The sequence below is a fragment of the Centroberyx gerrardi genome, chromosome 13 (assembly GCF_048128805.1).
Source record: "Centroberyx gerrardi isolate f3 chromosome 13, fCenGer3.hap1.cur.20231027, whole genome shotgun sequence".
Classification (NCBI taxonomy): Eukaryota; Metazoa; Chordata; class Actinopteri; order Beryciformes; family Berycidae; genus Centroberyx; species Centroberyx gerrardi.
The window spans coordinates 30,948,727-30,973,546 of NC_136009.1; the positions used below are offsets into that span (position 1 = coordinate 30,948,727).

Consider the following 24,820-nt stretch of genomic DNA (forward strand, 5'->3'; position numbering starts at 1 on the left):
CCACGGCCGCAACACTCTCATGGAGTTATATGTTGGACATTCAAACAGAAAGTGTGTCTCTGTCTCTGTCTTATTTAGATCACAGTGTTTACAGCCTCTGAGTTTTCAGCTGCTTCCCTTTCAGTCTCCAGTTGTGGTCGGACAGTCTGAATCTAGAAAGCATCTTTCTTTCTTTAAAAAGTTTTATTTGAAGATAATTGGCCAGCTGATATTCCTGATTGAGTTGAGAGTAACTATTGAGTTTGTGATGGTGTGATTTATTTCCTTTGCTCAGTCATCAATGTATTTATCTTTCAGTTCTTTCATATCTCTCTCTCTCTCTCTCTCTCAATTCAATTCAATTCAATTCAATTCAAATTCAATTCAAATCTGCTTTATTGGCATGACAGAAAGGATCTATGTTGCCAAAGCATTTGCAGAGGATAAAGTCAAATAAAAAATGTGTAATAAACAAACAATTCTACAGATTCTATACATATCAACAATAGCATGTAAAAGTAAGTCAATACATTCAAAATAATTGAAGTCAGTGTATAACAATACAGGACATTGGGAGGGGTGGGGAGCATTTCTGACTAGACAACATTTACAAAATCATTTTCAATATTTACATTTTCTCCTGTATTTGCAGCAATGTTGATCGTTTCTTGCTTTTCTCCTAACAACAAACTGAGCTTTTCTGTCTCAGTCAGTAGATGAAATGTTGGATGTTGGACATGATGCAGGAAGGTAAACTTCTCTGACCTCTTTATATTTTACACAGGACAGCAGGAGGACTCTCTGTCTCTGTCTGTCCTGACTGGACCTGGAGCAGATTCTGTCTTTCTGTGTCGTCCCTCTTCAACAGCCAGGTTCTGCTCACTGACTCTGTACTTTGTTACAGTTTTTCTCTAACTAATAATCTGCAATTTCATATTTTTTCTGCAGATCATCGTAACATTTCTATTTGTTGTATTTTTTTTATTTCGTTTTGCCAATAGTTGGTGTAATCAATTTTGATAATCTTTTCAATTTGTTAAAACACTGTATTTTGGGAGCGGTTTCCATCCACATGATGTTCCAGGGCCAGTTGATGTGAGGGGCGACTCTGTGGGCCGGAGCATGTTGTAAGGAGCTGGGATCTGATTGGTCAGGTGACTCCAGAACTTGCAGGCTGGTTTCTGGACAGCGAGCAGCAGCGGGACTCTGCCGAGCTCCGCCCTCGCCGCGAGGTTCGAGGAGCTTCGGCCGATCTGCAGGATGTGTTGCAGAATTCAAGATGGAGCCGCTCTGTTGGGGTTTTATCTCTCTCTCTCTCTCTCTCTCTCTCTCTCTCTCTCTCAGAAGGCAGAATTGGGAGGGTGTAGTGGAGAAAGTGTGCACCAGGCTGTCTAAATGGAAGTGGTTGCTACCTCAGCCTTTCTTATAGGGGAAGGGCCCTGGTTGTCAATAACTTGGTCGCCTCGACCCTTTGGCACAGACTGATAGTCCTGCCTCCACCAAGGGGCCTTATTGAGGAAATCCAGAGGATCATGGTGGACTTCTTCTGGTCTGGTCAACACTGGATTAAGGCGGCTGCACTGTACTTACCGGTACATGAGGGAGGTCAAGGCCTCATGGACTTCCCCTCCAGGATAACAGCGTTCAGGCTCCAGACTGCACAACGACCGCTTTACAGCTTCGGCCTCGGATGGCAGGACGCCGCTCGGTTGTTACTGAGGAGGGTCGGCAGCCTCGGATATGTCAAGCAGCTGTTCCTGCTCCGGCCTGAGGTTGTGGACCTGACCGGCTTGACACCTTTCTACCGGTCGGACCTGCAGTCCTGGAAGATCTTCTCTTTCCACCGAGAAGCTGTGATGACACCAGGCATGTGGCTCTTTGAGGAGCCGTTGGCATCGAGTCCTCTAGACTGCTGTACAGGTTGGTGGAGGAGGTCTGTGCGTCCCTGCCTGGACCCTCAGAGCGTTTGCTGAAAACCAGACTCTGTCAGACCAGTGGGATGATGGATGTGAGGATGTGGTCTGGCAGGGATGAAGGTGGACTGAGTTTTTTGGCCCAGAATCTTCCCCAAGAGGCTGCTGGTCCCTGTACAAACCCCCCGTTGACAAACGGACGGGTGACCTCCAGCGGAGGATCGTACACGGGGCCGTAGCTACAAACAGACATCTGGTGCACCTTGATCCCAGAATAGGGGAGGGATGTCCTGTCTGTTCTAGGGAGGAGTCTTTACAACATCTTTTCATCCTGTGTCCGAGACTTACTGCTTTATTTAGGTTGTTAGACTCTCAGGGTCTGGGCGAAGGTTTTTCTTTTGACTTTTTTTATCGATGGTCAAAAAAGTCTGTGTGTGTGCTGGTTAACATGCTGTCAGGAGGCCAAACTGTCGATATGGAAAAGCAGAAAGAATCAGATTCAGGGTCGGGGGTCAGTGGATCCTGGTCTGATGCGGACTGGTCTGTTCAGCCCGGCTCAGGGTGGAGTTTGAATATTACAAACTGACTGATAACATTGATGCTTTTGTGAACATCTGGGGTGTTGGGGACGTGTTGTGCTGTGTTGAGGAGGACTTGCTATCTCTGAATTTGTTATCTTTTTTACATTGTATTTATTGCTTTATTTTGTTTATTTATTTTTTTATTTTTTTTATTTTCAGTCTTCTATGATATAGGTCAATCACACTGTATAGCCTGACTAGGAATAAACGTCTTTTTTAATTCAAATTCTCTCAAAAATTATCGTTTTTGTTACCTGAACCTGTCTGCACCTTCATCTGGCTGTACACTGTTATCTCTAGTAGTAGTATCAGTAGTAGTAGTAGTGGTAGTACTAGTAATACTAGTATCAGTAGTTTTAGTAGTAGTAGTTATTACTACTAATACTAATACTACTGATACTAGTAGTAGTAGTAGTACTAGTATTAGTAATACTAGTAACAGTAGTAGTAGTAACAGTAGTAGTAATACTAGTAACAGTAGTAGTATTAGTAGTAGTAGTAACAGTAGTAGTATTAATAGTAGTAGTAGTAACAGTAGTAGTAGTAATGCTAGTATCAGTAGTAGTATTAGTCGTAGTAGTAACAGTAGTATTAGTAGTAGTAGTAACAGTAATACTAGTAACAGTAGTAGTAGTAACAGTACTAGTAGTAGTAGTAGTAGTAACAGTAGTAGTAGTAGTAGTAGTAGTAACAGTAGTAGTAGTAGTAGTAGTAACAGTAGTAGTAGTAGTAGTAGTAGTAGTAATACTAGTATCAGTAGTAGTAACAGTAGTATTAGTAGTAGTAGCAGTAACAGTAGTATTAGTAGTAGTAGTAACAGTAGTAGTAGTAGTAGTAGTAGTAGTACCAGTAGTAGTATTAGTAGTAGTAGTAGTAGTAGTAATACTAGTATCAGTAGTAGTAACAGTAGTAGTAGTAGTAACAGTAGTAACAGTAGTATTAGTAGTAGTAGTAACAGTAGTAGTATTAGTAGTAGTAGTAACAGTAGTATTAGTAGTAGTAGTAACAGTAGTATTAGTAGTAGTAGTAACAGTAGTAGTAGTAGTAGTAGTAGTACCAGTAGTAGTATTAGTAGTAGTAGTAGTAGTAGTAATACTAGTATCAGTAGTAGTAACAGTAGTAGTAGTAGTAACAGTAGTAACAGTAGTATTAGTAGTAGTAGTAACAGTAGTAGTATTAGTAGTAGTAGTATCAGTAGTAGTAACAGTAGTAGTAGTAACAGTAGTAGTATTAGTAGTAGTAGTAACAGTAGTAGTAGTAGTAGTAGTAGTATTAGTAGTAGTAGTAAGTCTTCAGGTCATTTTCTCCACTAGATGGCTCTGTGTTGTTTTCACAGCTGCAGAAATAATAACAGAAGAACCTTCATGATGTCATCAGGTTGGATTCACTGTTGGTTCTGGTCTGACTGAAGGACTGGACTGTATGAACTTCACTTTAACAGTCACATCCACTAACAGTATTGTTTCTTCAGTAAAAACATGAACCAATGTGCTGTTTCCCATTTAACTCAACATCTTCCAACAAGACAAATCACTCCTCCTCTGTCAAGACAGTGTCTCCTGATTCTGTCACTTTGTTAAGAAAGCTGCTTTATATTATTATCATTATTATTATTATTATTATTATTATTATTATGATCTGTATTATGATCAGCTGGTGCAGACTGTCTGTGACGGCTGGATAAAACCTCCTGCCTCTTATTTGCTCTCCAGCAGAGTCACAGCTGTAAAGTTGATTTTAGGTTCAGGAGAGAACGTGCTGAGTTGCAGGTAAAGGTTGTAAATCACTGCTGCTCATGTTAAAGTGGGTCAGGAATACAAACTGTTCCTCAGCTAGAGGAGGAAACTGTATTTTCCCAGCGTAAACGGAGGCCTTGAACGCCTCCTGGCAGGAAGAGAGGGAGGCTGAAGGAAGAGTGACATCACACAGTTCACCTGCAGCCTGACAGCATCACTGCTGCTGACTGAACCCTCCAGACTCTTCATCACCTCCTCATCATCACCTCTGGACTCTTCATCACCTCCTCTTCATCACATCTGGGCTCTTCATCACCTCCTCTTCATCACCTCTTCATGACATCCTCTTCATCACCTCTTCATCACCTGGTCTTCATCACCTCCGGACTCTTCATCACCTCCTCTTCATCACCTCCTCTTCATCACCTCTGGACTCTTCATCACATCCTCTTCATCACCTCCTCTACATCTCCTCTTCATCACCTCCTCTTCATCACCTCTTCATCACCTCCTCTTCATCACCTCTTCCTCACCTCCTCTTCATTACATCCTCTTCATTACTTCTTCATCACCTCCTCTTCATTACATCCTCTTCATCACCTCTTCATAACATCCTCTTCATCACCTCTTCATCACCTCCTCTTCATCACCTCCTCTTCATCAACTCCATACTCTTCATCACATCCTCTTAATTACCTCCTCTTCATCAACTCCATACTCTTCATCACCTCCTCTTCATCAAATCCTCTTTATTACCTCCTCTTCATCACCTCCTCTTCATCACATCCTCCTCTTCATCACCTCCTCTTCATCACATCTTCGTCACTTCCCCTTCATCACATCCTCTTCATCACCTCCTCTTCATCACCTCTTCATAACATCCTCTTCATCACCTCCTCTTCATAACATCCTCTTCATCATCTCCTCTTCATCACATCCTCTTCATCACCTCCTCTTGATCACCTCTTCATCACCTCCTCTGCATCACCTCTTCATCACCTCCTCCTCATCACCTCTGATCAGCTTCAGTTCCTAGATCAGCAGGGAGGTCAGAGGTCAGAGGTCAGAGGTCACAGCAGCAGATAACAGATAACTAATATTCCTGATGATCACTGTCAGTTATTCTGGATAAAAACATCAACTAAATGACTAAAGTGTAAGAATTTCAAAGTAGTTTTTCCTCTGTATTCTCTCTCTGTACTGGATGGCAGGTTGAACCTTTAATGCAGAAAGTGTAATTCTGTAGGGAAACATCTAGTTCAACACAATCCAAATAAATCCAGTTCCCTCTCAACATGGTGACAGGATATATACTGACTGTTTCACCTTTTCAAATCCTTTTAAAAGACCACATGAAGACTTCATTATTCACTTTATTATTCAATCATTGTAAAATCTGTTGGATCCGGTCTGTAAAGTGTCTCCGTCATTAAAAATACCGTCGTTTGGTTTGACTTTGTGCTATGAAGCATTTTGTCAGAGGAAATCTCACTTCAAAATATCTCACTTTAAAATATTGATGTCATATCATCACAGAATCAAACTCCATATCGGTGTGATTTTCTTGGTGATCAGGTTTCATCTGGACTGGGACTAAAACTCTGACAACTGAGACGGTTTGACATCTGGACTCTATTCAATTCTGTTTTTGTCTGAACTGAAGTTTATATTTTACTAAAACACAACAAGGGAAAAATATTTTCTGCCGTGAGTCAGTTTCCTGTTTCAAAGCCAATGGAAGGAGAAAATATTCATTTAAATCAGAATATTAAAACAAGTGGACAGCAGCATCTGTTTGTCTCTGTTTCTATTATTGACTATATTTTCTAATTCTTTGTTATTGACTGTATTATCTAATTCTCTGCTATTAATAGTGTATTATGGAACACTTTGTTATTGATTATGGATGAGTGTGTATGGTTTTGTGTTTTAAAGGACAGTTCCTGCCAGCAGCAGCCTGTTGTGTTTCAGAGGATTTAGGTAATATTAGCTGGTTTCCAATAACTAATCAATTCTTCATCATTCATGTTTTTGAGTCTAATTGAACACTGTATATAGAATATGGTACGTAGTGAAAACAATATTTGATTGCTAGAAATATTTCTCTCTTATTTTTTATCATTTCTGTTTCCAGTTGTTAAATATAGTAGTGAGATTTCTGAATAACAGCTGGTGGCTTTTATTTTGTTCTACATTCAGAATTCTGTATTTTTGTTGTTTTGTTTTTTAATTGCTGGCAATTAATTAAATACATTTATCAAATATACAATAATTCATCCTCTTTATTATGATCTGAGCAGCAACATAATAAATTCAGAGTTTTTTTTATTTTTATTTATCCAAATTTGAATGTGAAGTGGTCTCTAACAAAAGAATGTTGGATTATGTAAAAAAAAAAAAAAACTAATAAAAAGATAAAGAACAAAAATTAGATTAATATACATCAAGGGATTTTAAAATGGGAGTATTATATTCAATAAAGTTGAACTGTATTCAGTATTGTGTTCATTTTTTTATTTCATCCATGGTAAATTAATGAATTATTTTTCAATTTGATTTCAGTGTAACTTTACAAGAAATTTTAATTTTATATCATTTGCAAAATGTCTAATTGATGTTTTCTATGATAACTGTGTCATGCTGCCTTTGTTAATATTCTAAATATTCAGCAGTAATTTACATAATGAATGTTTTTCTTTATTAAACTGCAAATGGGAGAAATAGATTTATAAATTAGTTCTGCTGCTTCCTGGGCTGATCATAATGTAATCCAATATATTTAGTATATAATAATATAAACTAAATATATACTAAAAGCCATTTCTCTGTCATCATGTTGTTTATTTTGTTTATATTTGTAGTTTATTTATTTGTTGGGTTGAGACTCATTTCCACCATGATGCAGTTTCTACAGAATACGACATATTTAGTGAAAGAGCAGCAGGCTGATGCTGGATCCAGTCGTCCATCTGGATGGTAACTGTGTTTTGGAAAGTGCTTTATGAATACAGATGATTATGTTCAGTGTTAAAATAGTGACTAACTCTCTGATGTGTTCTAGGATCCAGGATCCAGTCGTCCATCTGGATGGTAACTGTGTGCTGCCTGTTGCTCCTCTGGTCCGCCTCCTCTCCCCTTTAAAACCTCTGACACAATGGAAAACTACACCATAGGTTCAACTGAGCTGTCGATCACAACCGGCGGCCTTATCTGTCCACCGCAGGGAGCGATGGGAGGTTTGAGGACCTGTTAGAAACCACGCGGCCCTCATGTGATCTCACAAGCCGTCCTTATCTGGCCTCAGCTGAACCGGAGCCGCACTTCTACCAGGTTCAACAGAGGAAACGTCACTGGAGAAAATGCTTTTCCTCCCAAGTGTTGCTCTGTGCTCTCTGTGTTTAGGTGAGTGTTTCCAACCAATCAGGATCCAACAAACTCAACATTTAACAAACTCTGTGACAGTAACCTTCATTTATGTGTCCGTTTCTCTACAGCAGCGGTTGCCATGGCAGCAGAGCTGCTTCAGGACCAGTTATCATTGACCAGCAGAGAAGATGACAAGCTTTCCTTCAGCTGTAAAAACACTGACCAATGTGCCAGAGATTCAAAACAGAACAGTTATGTATTCTGGTACCAGAAGAAAGAGACAGAAACATTCACAGTGATTCTTCGTATTAATATTAAGGTTTCTGCGAATTGTGTAGTTAAATCAGGTTACAACCATCCTGAAAAAGATGATTTCTCAGCTGTAAGAACAGAGAACGGCTGTGAGTTGCAGATCAATAAAGTAAAACTCCTCCATTCAGCCACCTACTACTGCTCCTGTGGGAAGTCAGGTTCCCACAGTGAGAAGTGATCCCTCCACCCTGTACAAAAACTCTGCAGCGTTAACCAAGAAATGAACAGATGGCGACTCTGTTTCTCAGAGGAAGAGACATTGATCTGAGAGCAGGAAACCACAGCCCAGGTTCAGATATTTCACCTCCCATCTCAGTTGTCATCTGGTTCTTAGAGGACACTGCTGAAGACACAGAAATGTCTCTGAGCTCTGAAGCTTTTCTTTACATTGTGTCGTTGCCACCGTGAGTTCTTCAAACCCATCTGCCGATAAAGAACCAATATCCTGGGTGTTGAATAAACTGAGGTACAAGTCCTCAGTTCTCCAGCTTCCTCCAATGTGTACACATCTAAAGAAGCGTACACATTGAGCTTTGGACAGTGTAACCCCCCCAATATTATATCCATTTTTAAACTTTGAAGAAGAGCTTTGACTTCAAACAACAATGTTATCAAGTCAGAAATTACTGCCAGGAAATCTGATTCAGACTAAAATACATTTGACAGAAATACACAGTGGAAATACTCTGTAACACCGTCACATCTGTACCACAAAATCACAGATAGATTTACAGTTTTTCTCGATCACTTACACACTATAACTGGGCCTATTAACTAAACATCCCAAACCATGACGCCATCTACCAAAAGACAGACCCATTTCCCAAAACTATAAACACTATTCCCCTGTTTCCACACATGATTCAGATTTGTTGAACTTTTTGTGAAAAACTCTACACACAAATCCCTTCATATATCACCGGCTGCACCGTGTGCTCATTTAGAAAGCACCGGCATTCAATATCATTAACTCAAGTCATCACAGCTCGAACCCAATTAACACACAATTCCCCAGGTGGAAACACTAAGAGTCTAAATTGTTCACACACCAATCAGAAGCTCAGGATAGACAGATCAAAGGGCCGTGGGTCAGTTCACTTGTTTTGTGATGTGATGCTGATGAGACTCTCTGGCCTGACCCAGACCAGAGACGGGATGCTGAGGCAGAATAAATGTGATTTCTTTCTTTATGTACAAACTGTTTTTTTTTTTTTTCATTGGTTTATATTGGTAAATATATGGAAATTATTTTACAGCTGTTTTCTTCCTTTTGTCTGTACGTGTGTGTGTGTCTGGGTGTGTTGTGTGTGTGTGTGTGTACATGGCTTCCTCTCTCTCCTCTTCTCTGACTCCAGAGCCCTGTTCCATAAAGCGAGTTTACCAAATAAGCCAAGCTTCTTTCGGTTAGTCTGACTCATTTTCAGTTGATTCGGTTCCATAAAGCAAACTCAACATAGTTCAAGCTCAGTTACTATGGCAACTGATGCTGGGAAACTAACCTGGTCCGGGGCAGCTAACTGTCAGGCTCAGCCTGAGTTGTTGCTTAACCAGAGTTCCTGTAACACTGACCCCACGGGAAAGCCATGATTTTACCACTGACTTTCTGGCGTGCTGCCATATTATTTTACTTTATTAACCACTATCAGTCAAAAAATTAAAGTTCATAGAAAATCAACTTAAATGAATAATAAATAATAAATAAAATAAATTATACAATGATAAATGATAAGATATAGACCTACGTGTTTAATTATATGGTATGTGATATCAAACATTTAGGCTTATGCTACATAAAATATGTCTCAATCTAAATTACCCCAATAGAATGACAATAGCTACATAAATAGTTAACAGTACAATTGCAAAAAATTATATTGACCAGAAATGTAGTATCTAAATCCATATGCCTCTATCCTCTATTAGCCCGATAGGAAACCATGTTTAAAAATGTATTGGTTAATGTATTGGTTAATACATTTAAAACAATGTCAAAAAGTAAACTTAGATGTGTTTAGTGGGTGTATGGTTTTTCAATCAATACAGTAAAGGTCTCTAAATAAGGACCTCAACCCATGTGTCATTCTTTATCAGTCATGGTGTGTCCTTTCATTGATGAGTACTAGGTGGCATGGATTCAGACGCTGTTCCCCCCTCTGTTCCCCCCGCTGTTCCCCCTCTGTTCCCCCCTCTGTTCCCCCCGCTGTTCCCCCCGCTGTTCCCCCCTCTGTTCCCCCCGCTGTTCCCCCCTCTGTCCCCCCTCTGTTCCCCCCTCTGTCCCCCCCTCTGTTCCCCCCGCTGTTCCCCCCTCTGTTCCCCCCTCTGTTCCCCCCGCTGTTCCCCCCTCTGTTCCCCCCGCTGTTCCCCCCTCTGTCCCCCCTCTGTTCCCCCCTCTGTCCCCCCCTCTGTTCCCCCCTCTGTCCCCCCCTCTGTTCCCCCCTCTGTCCCCCCTCTGTTCCCCCTCTGTTCCCCCCTCTGTTCCCCCCTCTGTTCCCCCCTCTGTCCCCCCCTCTGTTCCCCCCTCTGTCCCCCCCTCTGTTCCCCCCTCTGTCCCCCCTCTGTTCCCCCTCTGTTCCCCCCTCTGTTCCCCCTCTGTTCCCCCCTCTGTCCCCCCTCTGTTCCCCCTCTGTTCCCCCCTCTGTCCCCCCTCTGTTCCCCCCTCTGTTCCCCCTCTGTTCCCCCCTCTGTCCCCCCTCTGTTCCCCCCTCTGTTCCCCCCTCTGTCCCCCCCTCTGTTCCCCCCTCTGTCCCCCCTCTGTTCCCCCCTCTGTCCCCCCTCTGTTCCCCCCTCTGTCCCCCCTCTGTTCCCCCCTCTGTCCCCCCTCTGTTCCCCCCTCTGTTCCCCCCTCTGTTCCCTCAGTCAAAAAAAGTTTCATTTGTTGAAATCATTCATCAAATATACATAATATATACATATTAAAGTGTTAGGGTGTAAGGGTTAAAGTGGGATTTGGCAGGTGGGGGAACCCTGTTTCTGGGCGGGGGGGATGGGGGTCAGAAAAAATTGCATAGGCATACTAACCTAAAAACTATTATTGGGAATCGCGAGAAAGTTTCAGAGCGACAGACACAGAGCATCCTGTAACCATAGCAACTCACTCTCACTCCTGCCTGCGTGCGCACGGCGCGAGAGGAGAGGGAGAGACGCAGAAGAGATTACTCTGAGCACCATGCATGGGAATAAATTACAATATAATAGATTTGTGTATATTTCTCTCTGTTCAGATGGTCTGAATAACTCTCTGCTGCACGGTGCTGCTCTGTCAGTGTCAGTGTAATCGAAGGTGCCGGAACGCCGTTCCGGATCGTTCCGGCCCACTTTAACCCCTGCGTATATATTAAACGAGTGAACATGTATACATTTGCAGCCTTGAGGTTTGATATCTATGTATTCTTGTATAAGATATTTTAATAACCTACAGGTTTTCTGTTCTTACTAACTGTTTGAATGCATTGTGCCCGAGACTTAATTTGGTTGTATCAAAATATTTTATTACATTTTAACTTAGTTGCTACTTACGCATTCAATTGATCAGCAATTTCTTGCCAGGCTTTCTCTCTTGTTTTATTTATGGCAGCTGTATTACCTTTTTTGGTTATTATATGTTTCATTTCTTCATATATTTCTACTAATAAGCGCCGCTCGGTGGCCGTGAACACCGCCTCTCTCTCTTTACCGTTGCTTTTTGCCATGGTGTATCGATGTGATCCATGATCGACCTCTCGGGCTGCTTAAGAATGGCGTGCACACGCAATTATCTTGACTACTTGAACCTGTCTTGAATTAGTCTGATTGCTTGAATTGAGCTTTATGGAACCGCTTTAGCCCCGACTGATTTGTTAAGTTCATTCAAGTCAGGTTTTGGATTTTAATCCCCACCCTTTATGGAACGAGGCCCAGGTCAGTGGTCTACCTGGCAGTGACGGGTGCTGCCCTGCTCTTCGTCGTCAGCGCTGCCTTCCTCTTCCCTGCTGCTGTTCCCTCCTGGACGCTGAATTACGACCGCTGCCCTCGCTCCTTCAGTGCTGGCCTCAGTCCCCTCTCACCGCCGCATGCTGCTTCTCCTTTTTGTCTCTCTCTGTTTTCTCCTGTCATCATTGTTGCCCATGACTCTGTCAATGTTTTGCCCGGCACCTATCGCACGCTAAGCCGTCCCGGGGGGGATCCCTCTCTGCCTCAGCCCGCCCAAGGTTTCTTCCAAGTTTTCCTACTAAGGTTTTTCCTGGGAGTTTTTCCTTGTGTGCATTTAGGGTCTAAGGCTGGGTTGCCAGGTAGGTTAGGCTGTAGAACAGGTAGATTGTTTGTCTTGCTAAATCTGCTCCTACCTACCTTGTGTTTTTCACTGTTTGTCCTACATCATTTTGTTTACCACTGATTGTGTTTAGTTAGTTCTAGCTAGACACATTCTCTGTAAAGTCCTCTGAGACATGCTTGTGATAAAGGGCTATATAAATAAACTTGACTTGACTTAAAACTTTTCTTTAAACTGAGGCTGCCGGATCGTTCCGGCCCAATTGAAGCGTTTATTTAGGTGGAAATTCAGTGGATCTAGATACCAGAGAGAACATTTCTCTGTTCAGAGAGCAACATCATCTGCAGCTGAAGATCTAGTTAGTTAATGGAAGGCAACACCTTCACCTGCTTTTCCATTGACGTCAATGGGAAGCCAAGCCGATTGCTGGTGCTGATGTGAACGCACCTTTAAGGTTCCACACTTCCAGGAGAGAGAAACCTGGAAGTTAAAGAAGCAGGTTTGTGACTGAGAGGTCGCTGGTTCAAATCCCAAGACTCCTTGTTCAAATGTGTCCAAGGAAAGTAAGGAGTAACGCTCTCCCCTCCTTTAATCCTGTTGAGGTTCCCTTGAGCAAGGCGCTGAACCCCCTGCTCAAGAGTGAAGCTGTGAAACTGTAGGAATGACAAATAAAGTTTCAAAAGCAGTTTCAATCGGCCGCAGAAGAGCAACTTCCAGTGAGTTAAAGTCTAATTTAGTAAATGTTTCTAAACTGATAGACAACACGTCTCCTCTGTTGGACTCATTTTAAATCTAGGAGGAATCTAGGATCCCGCCTCTTTCTGCCTCAGTGGCTCAAATAAAGGACCAGAAATGAAGATTTGACAGTCATGTTGATATGAACATTAGAGAAACATCATGAAGCCCAAATATGAGACTTGATCAATAATTTGGACATGTTCACCTCAGCTGACAGATGGAACAACACAGACAGTTTATGTTACAGGATATTTCACTGTGGGAGGCTACTTGTACGGGATCTTTGGTTCTGGCACCAGACTGTATGTGACAGGTAAGACAAAATGTTCCTTTTTCCTGCAGTGAAAATGTGTCTTTAGTTTGTTTTCTGCTGCTTTAGGCTTTACATGTTAGTCTTTCATCACTGGTTGAGAATTCAATATGCAGCCATTCATACATTAAAAACTAAATTAGTATGTGAAGGACGTTTGTGTTGCTTCATCATTTTCTTGTGCAGCCGAACATCTTAAAAATCTGCCAAGTGATTTGAGAAACTCAGCACTGATTCTCTAATTCCATTCTATATTATCACAGGCTGATATTCAATGTATGTGACTGAATTATCATGATGGAGGAAAAGGATTTCTATTGCTTCATATTCATACAGCCCATAATAACATCCTCTTAATCTGTAGGTTACAGATATTTTATTTATTATTTGATCTATCTCATTTATTTGTAAGGGACCATGTACAATGTTAAACATCAATGTTACCATTTGATGTATTGTACCAGATTTAGCTTAGAGCTCATTTTCATCTGCAGTCCCTTGGCAGGTTACAATTCAAAACATACATATATACAATCTGCAGCAAATACAAACACACAACATTAACACATAATAGACATTGAAGTATACAAAATGTAAAAACCAGTGCAGAGTGCATGTGCTTTAAAAATGAAGTCAGTTACAGTCTACAAATCAGTGGTTGCATGTTTGTTTAGCTTTAAGCCAGATTTTTAATTCAGCTTTAAAACTGCTAAAGGAATATACAAAATATCATAAATAATTTAAATTATTCAATGATGGTTAATGTATTTTATATGTTATATAATGGTAAATATATTTTGATGGTCGATGATGTTAAATCTATTTTATATAGATTTCCTATATCAAAATATATTTATCATCATATAAAAGGCCTATATAAAATATATTTACCATACGTATTTTGTATATTATTTATATGTATTTGTTTATTTGATAATCAAAAAAATGCACAGCCATCAGTCATGCATTAATTAAAATCATCCAGGAAAACAGATAAAGTTTCCAAAAATTATTTCCAATATGGTCCTCTTTATATGATGGGAAATATATTTGATATATTTTATATATTATCTGATGGTAAATGTGTGTTGTATGGTATCTGATAGTAAATGTGTGTTGTATGGTATCTGATGGTAAATGTGTGTTGTATGGTATCTGATGGTAAATGTGTGTTGTATGGTATCTGATGGTAAATGTGTGTTGTATGGTATCTGATGGTAAATGTGTGTTGTATGGTATCTGATGGTAAATGTGTGTTGTATGGTATCTGATGGTAAATGTGTGTTGTATGGTATCTGATGGTAAATGTGTGTTGTATGCTTCATGATGTGATGTGGTGTTTTATCTCTGGCTGTAAACTGCTGTTGACTAGATGAATGTGTGACTGTCTTGTCAAACCTCAGCTGAGCGAGTCGTGAAGCCCAAAGTGAGCGTGTACCCAGCGTCCAGGGCGGACCTGAAGGGGAAGAGCTCCCTGCTGTGTCTGGCCACATCCATGTTTCCTCCTCTGGTCCGGTTCTCCTGGAGGAGAGAGGAGACCGGGACTACCGAGGGAGAGACGGTGGAGCTCGGAGAGCCGGGCCGCCCCGCCGCCATCCTGCTTATCGATCGGGAAAAGGCGGCGGCGTATCCATACGTCTGCTCCGTGAAGCACCAAGGAGGCGCGGTGGAAGCCCGGATACCAGCAGGTAATGAAGGCCGGCCGCTTGTGTTTAGCGCTGATTTAGCTTCATTTTTCACATTGGACTCCTTTTCTATTTCAGAGCCTCCTGTGGCTCCAACAACAGCTGCTGCAGCCAGCGGCCCTCCAGAAAGAGACACAGCTCACCAGACTGACTGTAAGATCACCTGCTGCTGCACATTCACTACTCAGCATTTGGACAGTTTGGGGCTTTACAGCTGTGAGGAGCACAAGCTACATTTAAACTGACTGTTTTGGTCTAGAGTTTTCTACATGTTGTTGTGTATGATCATCACCTTGGAACAGGTGTGTTATGTCACCTGATTTTCTGCTAGGGTTTCTGGGTATTTCAGATGGAGATTCTCTGCTGTTTGGAATCAGTTTGAGGAAGAGCTTGTTGCTCCAAACGTCACTTCTTTATAAAGTTTTCATATGGGAGCGTTTCTGTGTGCGGATCTTCTGTCCTTCACTTGATATTTTCTTTGATCCGGCACCTTTCTTCTGGATGTGCAGATGTGTTTTGTTCTTGATTTTTCCTGAAGACTAAATGCAAAACATTTCCATAGTTGGATGAATGAGCAAACAGAGAGGAATGGTTGACTTGTGCTGTTTGTCTTGTCTCCAGTCTCCTTCCAGTCCCAGTGCAGGGTGAAGCTGCTCTCTCTGGTTTACACAGTGATGATAGTGAAGAGCATGGTGTACTGCTGTGGACTCTCTCTCCTCATGATCCATACAAACAAGGGAGGCTCCACCAACACACATGCTGACTGACTGCCATGTTCCTCTGCTTTCTGTCCAGCTTTTCATCCGTACAAATGTTCCTCTCATCTTGTTGTTCCTGTTTCAAATTGTTTCAATAGAGGAAAAAATTGAGTTTTTTATTCCAGATTCATGATTGTGTATTTGTGTTTTATTTGGTATTAATTAATAAAAAGAAAAGGTTTTAATAAATTAGTTTTAAAAAATAATCCAATCTGTCTCATAATTGAGTTCACCAGAACAATCTGAGCAGCAATCATAACAAATTCAGATTATGTTTATCTTATTTAGCCAAATTGTGAATTTGACATTATTATTAAAACAAATGTAATGAACATGTTTGATGTGTTAAGATCATTAAAGGATTTTATGAAGGCAGCATTGTACTTTCAGATATAAATTTTCATTGATATAGTTTCTTTCTTTCATCTAGTTTCTTCTGCTGCCTTTTATCTTTTGAATTTGTTTTCAGAGAAACTTTACAAAATATTGAAGTTAGTATCAGTTACAGCATTTGTAATTTTTTGTCTATGATAATATTCTGAACATTTATTTGAACAATGAATGCTTTGCTCTATAATATCGTATTGCTTTGCTCAGCAGTAGATATATTGTTTATTATTGTCTACTATTGCTTCTCTTTTTTCTTAACATCTGCATTCTGTCAGGAACTTTTTATTCTTATTTTATTTTTGTGAAGCGCTTTGTAAGCATTTTTTTAAAAGTGCGATATAAATAAAGACATGAAATTGTACATTTTGTCATTTTAAGAACACTGAGCATGATGGTTGTAATTTCTCTGAGAAATATCAGTTTTTTTTCATGAAGACCTTGTCAGTAATTCAGTGGTAATTCCATTATTCAGTGTAATGAAGTGTGTTTTGCTTCAGTTCATTGACTTTATATAATGTTTGTCAGGTTTGCTGCTTGCTGTACAGTGTCAGCAGCTGAAATGTTGCTGTAAGATGAACTCAAACAGAAATAAATGGGACTGAAATAATAATAATAATCCCTTTGTGAATTGCCAATCTGTTGTTACATTTCAGACTGTGTGTTTATGAAGTCAACATTCGTGTATCATAATGTTGGTGAATGCTGAGCAGCGATGAGGCGGGAAGGGTCGGGTTCAGGCTGTAAACGAGCTGATGTGGTTTCTGTTTCAGTCTTACTGTGTGGAAACAAAACCACTTCCTCAACAACATGATTAGCTTTTTAATGCTGCTATTCTTCCTCCTAGAGATAGAGAGAAAGAGGAGATCATATGAAAGATGGAGCAGGAGTAAGTCAGTCAGTAAAGCTTCACTTAAATAGACACTTTTTAAAACTCACAGTTTACAAAGCGCTTCCCAACAAGAGGATCAAAGACAGAAAAGACATGAAAGACAGAAAAGATTGAAGAGAAGACAAAAGCATCTTAAAACAACACAACCATACATATAGAAAGTAAAAACAGTAAAAACCATGAAGCATTTCAAACCCCATGATGATGAAAAGGTTAAACCTATACAATACACACATAAACTCCTCCATACACACAAGTCCTAACCAAATAAAGAGCAGAGACCCGTCCAGCCCCTCGTCAGGAAGGCCGGCCTGTAGAAGTGGGTTTTCAGCAGCTGCTTAAAGGAGACAACAGACTCTGATCTGATCGGCAGAGGGAGACGATTCCAGAGAGTTGGGGCCAAAACTGCCGAGACACGTTCTCCCTTAGTTTGGAATCTAGAATTGGAGACGACCGGCAGACCTCCACCTGAGGACCTAAGTGAAGTCACGGGCCGATAAAGAGAAAGCGGCTCACAGATAGAACCGGGTTCCAGGCCGGTCCAGGCCTTGTAGGTGATTCAGAGGATCTTAAAGCAATATTCCACTTAGTTTTAACATGGGGGTTATTTATTTGAAAAGCAGAATATAAACTACTCACCGAGACCAGATGCAGCTGGACCAGTTTGTAGAGTTTGAATGAGCCACCAAAATCTCCTGAAAACTGACATTGAACACGTTGGTGAACAGATTCAACAACAGATCCTGCTGGAAGACAATAAAGCAGCAACTGGTCCGTCCTCATTTTGCATTTCTATTCTTGCTTTACACTAAAATGAGTCAAATAAAAGTAGATCCGGTCTCCCCAACAGGAACTATCTCTCCTAAATGGTATCCCTCCGCTGTGTTCTCTTCTATCAATAAAAATGCTGTTTGGTGAAATTCTGTTCTGAAGCGTGGGACCAACAGTCAGCTGGAAATCACAGCAGCAGATCTGTTGTTGAATCTGTTCACCAACGTGTTCAATGTCACTTTCCATTCAAATGAATGGGAAGTCAAAATCTGAACGCTACAAACTGGTCCGGCTGCATCTGATCTTGGTGAGGAGATTATATTCTGCTTTTCAAATAAATAAGTCCATGTTGAAACTAAGTGGAATATTGCTTTAAAGAAAGTTGTTCAGCAGTCAGGACTCATCAAACCCGTCCTGCTGCCAGTGAAGCAACATGTGATTTGCTGCTGGGTGACGCTGACGATAACAGACAGGCTGTGGTTTCACTGCAGCTCCACACCGCTCACTGTGGTTTGTCATATCAACAAAATGACAGTTACAATTATTTATTTTGGTTAAGAATCCTTCCAGGAAGCCCGGCTTTATTTCCACAGAGTCTCAACTCAATCTGTGGGATCTTCCTGACCGAAGTCACATGTGAATTCAAAGCACATGTGCATTTTGGACACGTGTTGCTTTTTACATGTGAACGTCTTGATTTGTTTTACATTGTATTCTGACATCATGTGACAGTTTTTACTTCAGATGTGAACATTTCAGTTCATAGCTGAAGTGTTTTTTTCATCTTCCATTGCATGTGAAACAATATTTGTTTCACATGTGAAAACTTCATTTCACATGCAAACAGACAGTTTGTGACCTTGGAATTATACGGTTCTATGTGACTTTTTGTCCAAACTGAGTTGGTCACATAAACCTGTGGAACCTATTCTACTTATTTTTGAGTCTGTCATTTCTAAAACAAAAGGCCCCGACTCCATTTAACTCAGTGGATGCTGAACATTTTGAAGCTCAATATGTCAAAACTCCTGAAGGGAGATGGAACCATATAATTCTAAGCTCATATATTTCACTCATTCAGTCGTTTCCACAGAGGAAATGAGAAATTTCACCTTCACATCTGAAAAGCAACAAAAAGCACATGTGCTTTGAATTCAATGAGGCTTTTCACATGTGACTTTGTTCTCAAACAACTCAAAAAAGTTGTTGTCTACTAATTGTTTATGTATTCATGATGTGCATTTTTCAGTGTTTTCTATTTGCATTTTCAGCCTCACATCACAAGTCGCTCTGCAGCAAGATTTCCAGAAATCCTCCTTCGACGTCACTGCTACACTAAAACATTTGAAATCATATATAATAAACATTATGATTTATCAGACTGAAAGCACAAAAACACACTGAGACGGTTCAGTGTGAAGTTTCTGTGCAGCAGCAGCCAAGACTCTCAGTTTCCTGTTTCAGGAACAAAAAAACATGTCGGTGTTTTGTTTTTCTAAGCAGAACTTCGATGTCAGCGTTGATTCCTCACAGCGCAGAGGAATGAACTGCTGTTCAGTTCATTAGTTAAATAGCTTCATAAAGTTCATAGATTCCTGCAGAAAAACATGTGGAGTGTGGTTGTGATCAGTGAGGGATAAATCTGACTGAAGCAGCTGTCTGCACTATAGAGACAGCAGATACGACTCAGTAACTAACAGGAGAAAACTGCTTTCTTTACAGCTGAATTCTACACAAGCTGATGGAAACTAAAAGCCTTCGTCACGTGACGTTTTGCCAAAGTCAGCGCCAAGAGAGCAGAGAAATGACAGAGAGCATCCAATAAAAATAAGGATCTTCACACAACTCAGACACTGTGATGATGCAGTTTATTGACAATATCCATCTAATAATTCATCTGATTTTATCATATTTATTTGTTTATAAGTGACGAGGCCGCTCCAGTTAGTAATCCAGTCAGAAAACAGTCAGTCAGCATGTGTGTTGGTGGAGCCTCCCTTGTTTGTATGGATCATGAGGAGAGAGAGTCCACAGCAGTACACCATGCTCTTCACTATCATCACTGTGTAAACCAGAGAGAGCAGCTTCACCCTGCACTGGGACTGGAAGGAGACTGGAGACAAGACAAACAGCACAAGTCAACCATGAGTGTAGATCTGAACAGGAATGACGGTTCTATCACTTCAGATTCTATGTTTGATTCCTGCAGCAGTCAGTTGATCCTGCAGTGAGCTGACTGAGCTCAGTCTGCATCAAATCACCAGACAGAACAAATAAAACAACAAGAACAAATGTTAAGATACAACAAATGATATTTGTAATGTAACAGCTGGTTGACAGGCAGGAGATCCTGACTGAACTCTGTGGTAACAGTAACAGCAGATGAAGCAGACTATCTGTAGTGAGGTGTCGCCCCCTGCTGCCTGCAGGCCGCAGCTACAGCGGAGCGCTACTGTCAGCTGGAAAGTCAAATAGAACCAAACGGTTCCACTGCATTGGTCACAACTCCGCCATCTTTTACCTGATTCCTTAGCTACTTTCAAACAAAGTAAAGGCAAGTCCAAGAAGCCTGCAGACCGAATCTGGAGTCATTCTGACCTGCGGTTCATAAGAAGAAGATTTTTTTGAAGCTTTTTCCAAAAATCCAAAATGGCAGAATGTTTTATAGGCGGAGCTTATGGGTACTAGAGGCAAAACTGTTCATCATGATCAGATACATATCTGTACCAAGTTTCACATCTCTACGACTAACAGGACGGCGGGGCTGAGCCTCAGACTTTGGGAGCTTATTACAGCGCCCCCTATGGGCCAATCAGTGACATCATTGGTTTCCCAGTAGCAGTTGACCTGAACTATCAATATGTCAAAATGGACAAAGAGTTATCAATGTATGGACGAGTTATTGGACAAAATACATGGAAATACTACTACTAATAATTCCAGCAATTAAACTTCTCTCGTGCATTCTAACTTGAATTCAGGCATTAGCAAATGATCGCTGATGCAGATAATAGTTTGATTAGAGTTTTAATAGACAGGCCTAGTTAGGATTTCCTCAGTGAAGTTGAGAAGAGACAGGAGACGGTCAAGAGTTTAGGACTTGCTTCTGAAATGACAAAATGAGATTTTTCCTATCTTTGACATTTAGGACAGAACAAACACTCAGGATGTTTTAATGAAGAAAAGATTCACTGGAGCACACGGACAATTTAGCCTTTTATTGAATGTGCAAAGACTAACATTTCGATGCTACTGCATCTTCATCAGAGTCAATGGACAGAGGTAGTAGTGACACTATATAGCTTCCTAACCATCAGCAGCTGAGGAGAGGGGGCAGTGCACTCAGTGAGCCACTTGCCCACCTGCACCACTAATCAGTCTATTAACATAAGTCTCTCTCTGTCACGGCTGGTGCTAGCAGGGTACAGGAACACAGGGGATAGGACCCAAATGCAGACGCCTGAGGCAGAGCTGATGCAGTTCAGTGATTTTATTACACAATGAGGTACAAAGGCTTACGGGATGGTGAGGCAGGCAAGGGTCAAAACCGGAGAAGGCAGTCCAAACTGGCAAACAAATCCGACAAGGAGCAGGCAAGAATCAAAAAGTCCAATAAACAAGCAAGGTCCATAACAGGCCTCAGGGACAACAGAAGAACAGGATACGGAAACTAGAGCAAGACATGAAGCACACGGCAACTTGACTTAACGATCTGGCAGGGAACAAAGGAAGTGAACTGGTATAAGTAGTGAAGGCTGATAGGGAATGAGGTGCAGGTGGGGAGACGGGAGGGAAAGCTCAGGTGACCGCAGGGCTGATGAGAAGTGGAAACAGGTGATCAGGAAAGGAGGGAAAGTCCGAGGACATCTGGTGGACGGCTAGAGGATGGCAGGACTGGGGAGTTGAAGGAAAGAACACGGCCTGGGAGAAGAGAGCAGGGGCTGGAGACAGGGACCGAGAGCAATGTGGAGGGCTGGGGATGAAAGAGTGGTCGACAAGGGAAACCGAGGAGCAGATTGTGACAGGTGTGCAGGATGAGCAGAGCCGGGAGCCAGGAGAACGAGGAAGGGAGACCACGCCCACGCCAATACACACACAAACAAAACATAGACCAAGAGAGAGAGACAGACAGGGGAGCACTAGGAACACAGGGAAGGGGAAACACAAGGAAACACTCGGGAGTCTTCTGGGGGTACGGCCACGGCCGCAACACTCTCATGGAGTTATATGTTGGACATTCAAACAGAAAGTGTGTCTCTGTCTCTGTCTTATTTAGATCACAGTGTTTACAGCCTCTGAGTTTTCAGCTGCTTCCCTTTCAGTCTCCAGTTGTGGTCGGACAGTCTGAATCTAGAAAGCATCTTTCTTTCTTTAAAAAGTTTTATTTTAAGATAATTGGCCAGTTGATATTCCTGATTGAGTTGAGAGGGTTAGGGTTAGGGTTAGGGTTAGGCCTCGGATGGCAGGACGCCGCTCGGTTGTTACTGAGGAGGGCCGGCGGCCTCGGATACGTCAAGCAGCTGTTCCTGCTCCGGCCTGAGGTTGTGGACCTCACCGGCATCGTACACGGGGCCGTAGCTACAAACAGACATCTGGTGCACCTTGATCCCAGAATAGGGGAGGGATGTCCTGTCTGTTCTAGGGAGGAGTCTTTACAACATCTTTTCATCCTGTGTCCTAGACTTACTGCTTTATTTAGGTTGTTAGACTCTCAGGGTCTGGGGGAAGGTTTTTCTTTTGACTTTTTTTATCTATGGTCAAAAAAGTCTGTGTGTGTGCTGGTTAACATGCTGTCAGGAGGCCAAACTGTCGATATGGAAAAGCAGAAAGAATCAGATTCAGGGTCGGGGGTCAGTGGATCCTGGTCTGATGCTGACTGGTCTGTTCAGCCCGGCTCAGGGTGGAGTTTGAATATTACAAACTGACTGATAACACTGATGCTTTTGTGAACATCTGGGGTGTTGGGGACGTGTTGTGCTGTGTTGAGGAGGACTTGCTATCTCTGAATTTGTTATCTTTTTTCCTTGTATTTATTGCTTTATTTTGTTTATTTATTTTTTTATTTTCGGTCTTCTATGATATAGGTCAATCATATTGTATATCCTGACTATGAATAAACGTCTTTTTTAAATTCAAATTATCTTTTTTGTTACCTGAACCTGTCTGCACCTTCATCTGGCCGTACACTGTTATCTCTAGTAGTAGTAGTATCAGTAGTAGTAGTGGTAGTAGTAGTAACAGTAGTAGTAGTAATACTAGTATCAGTAGTAGTATTAGTAGTAGTAGTAATAGTAGTACTAGTAGTAGTAACAGTAGTAGTAGTAATAGTAGTAGTAGTAATACTAGTATCCGTAGTAGTATTAGTAGTAGTAGTAACAGTAGTACTAGTAGTAGTAACAGTAGTAGTATTAGTAGTAGTAGTAACAGTAGTAGTATTATTAGTAGTAGTAACAGTAGTAGTAGTAACAGTAGTAGTATTAGTAGTAGTAGTAACAGTAGTATTAGTAGTAGTAGTAACAGTAGTAGTAGTAACAGTAGTAGTATTAGTAGTAGTAGTAACAGTAGTATTAGTAGTAGTAGTAACAGTAGTAGTATTAGTAGTAGTAGTAACAGTAGTAGTAGTAGTAGTAACAGTAGTAGTAGTCAGTCTTCAGGTCAGTCAGTGTTCTCTCTTCATTTTCTCCACTAGATGGCTCTGTGTTGTTTTCACAGCTGCAGAAATAATAACAGAAGAACCTTCATGATGTCATCAGGTTGGATTCACTGTTGGTTCTGGTCTGACTGAAGGACTGGACTGTATGAACTTCACTTTAACAGTCACATCCACTAACAGTATTGTTTCTTCAGTAAAAACATGAACCAATGTGCTGTTTCCCATTTAACTCAACATCTTCCAACAAGACAAATCACTCCTCCTCTGTCAAGACAGTGTCACCTCTTCATCACCTCCTCTTCATCACCTCTGGAGTCTTCATCAACTTTGGACTCTTCATCACATCCTTTTCATCACCTCTTTGTCACATCCTCCTCTTCATCACCTCCTCTTCATCACCTCTTCATCACCGCCTCTTCATCACCTCTTCATCACCTCCTCTTCATCACCTCTGGACTCTTCATCACCTCCTCTTCATCACCTCTGGACTCTTCTTCACCTCCTCTTCATCACATCTGGACTCTTCATCACCTCCTCTTCATAGCATCCTCTTCATCACCTCCTCCTCATCACCTCTGATCAGCTTCAGTTCCTAGATCAGCAGGGAGGTCAGAGGTCAGAGGTCAGAGGTCACAGCAGCAGATAACAGATAACTAATATTCCTGATGATCACTGTCAGTTATTCTGGATAAAAACATCAACTAAATGACTAAAGTGTAAGAATTTCAAAGTAGTTTTTCCTCTGTATTCTCTCTCTGTACTGGATGGCAGGTTGAACCTTTAATGCAGAAAGTGTAATTCTGTAGGGAAACATCTAGTTCAACACAATCCAAATAAATCCAGTTCCCTCTCAACATGGTGACAGGATATATACTGACTGTTTCACCTTTTCAAATCCTTTTAAAAGACCACATGAAGACTTCATTATTCACTTTATTATTCAATCATTGTAAAATCTGTTGGATCCGGTCTGTAAAGTGTCTCCGTCATTAAAAATACCGTCGTTTGGTTTGACTTTGTGCTATGAAGCATTTTGTCAGAGGAAATCTCACTTCAAAATATCTCACTTTAAAATATTGATGTCATATCATCACAGAATCAAACTCCATATCGGTGTGATTTTCTTGGTGATCAGGTTTCATCTGGACTGGGACTAAAACTCTGACAACTGAGACGGTTTGACATCTGGACTCTATTCAATTCTGTTTTTGTCTGAACTGAAGTTTATATTTTACTAAAACACAACAAGGGAAAAATATTTTCTGCCGTGAGTCAGTTTCCTGTTTCAAAGCCAATGGAAGGAGAAAATATTCATTTAAATCAGAATATTAAAACAAGTGGACAGCAGCATCTGTTTGTCTCTGTTTCTATTATTGACTAGATTTTCTAATTCTTTGTTATTGACTGTATTATCTAATCCTCTGCTATTAATAGTGTATTATGGAACACTTTGCTATTGATTATGGATGAGTGTGTATGGTTTTGTGTTT

General features: G+C 41.1%; 1 protein-coding gene across 1 annotated transcript; it reads left to right on the forward strand.

The window, feature by feature from the left end:
* Window positions 1-7,568: 7,568 nt before the first annotated feature.
* LOC144542142 (immunoglobulin lambda-1 light chain-like) lies at window positions 7,569-15,683 on the forward strand. Its single transcript, XM_078287805.1, has 4 exons — window positions 7,569-7,599; window positions 7,692-8,045; window positions 13,122-13,187; window positions 14,588-15,683. The coding sequence occupies exons 1-4, from the start codon at window positions 7,569-7,571 to the stop codon at window positions 15,112-15,114; spliced, it is 978 nt and encodes a 325-aa protein (XP_078143931.1). The 3' UTR covers window positions 15,115-15,683.
* Window positions 15,684-24,820: the final 9,137 nt, after the last annotated feature.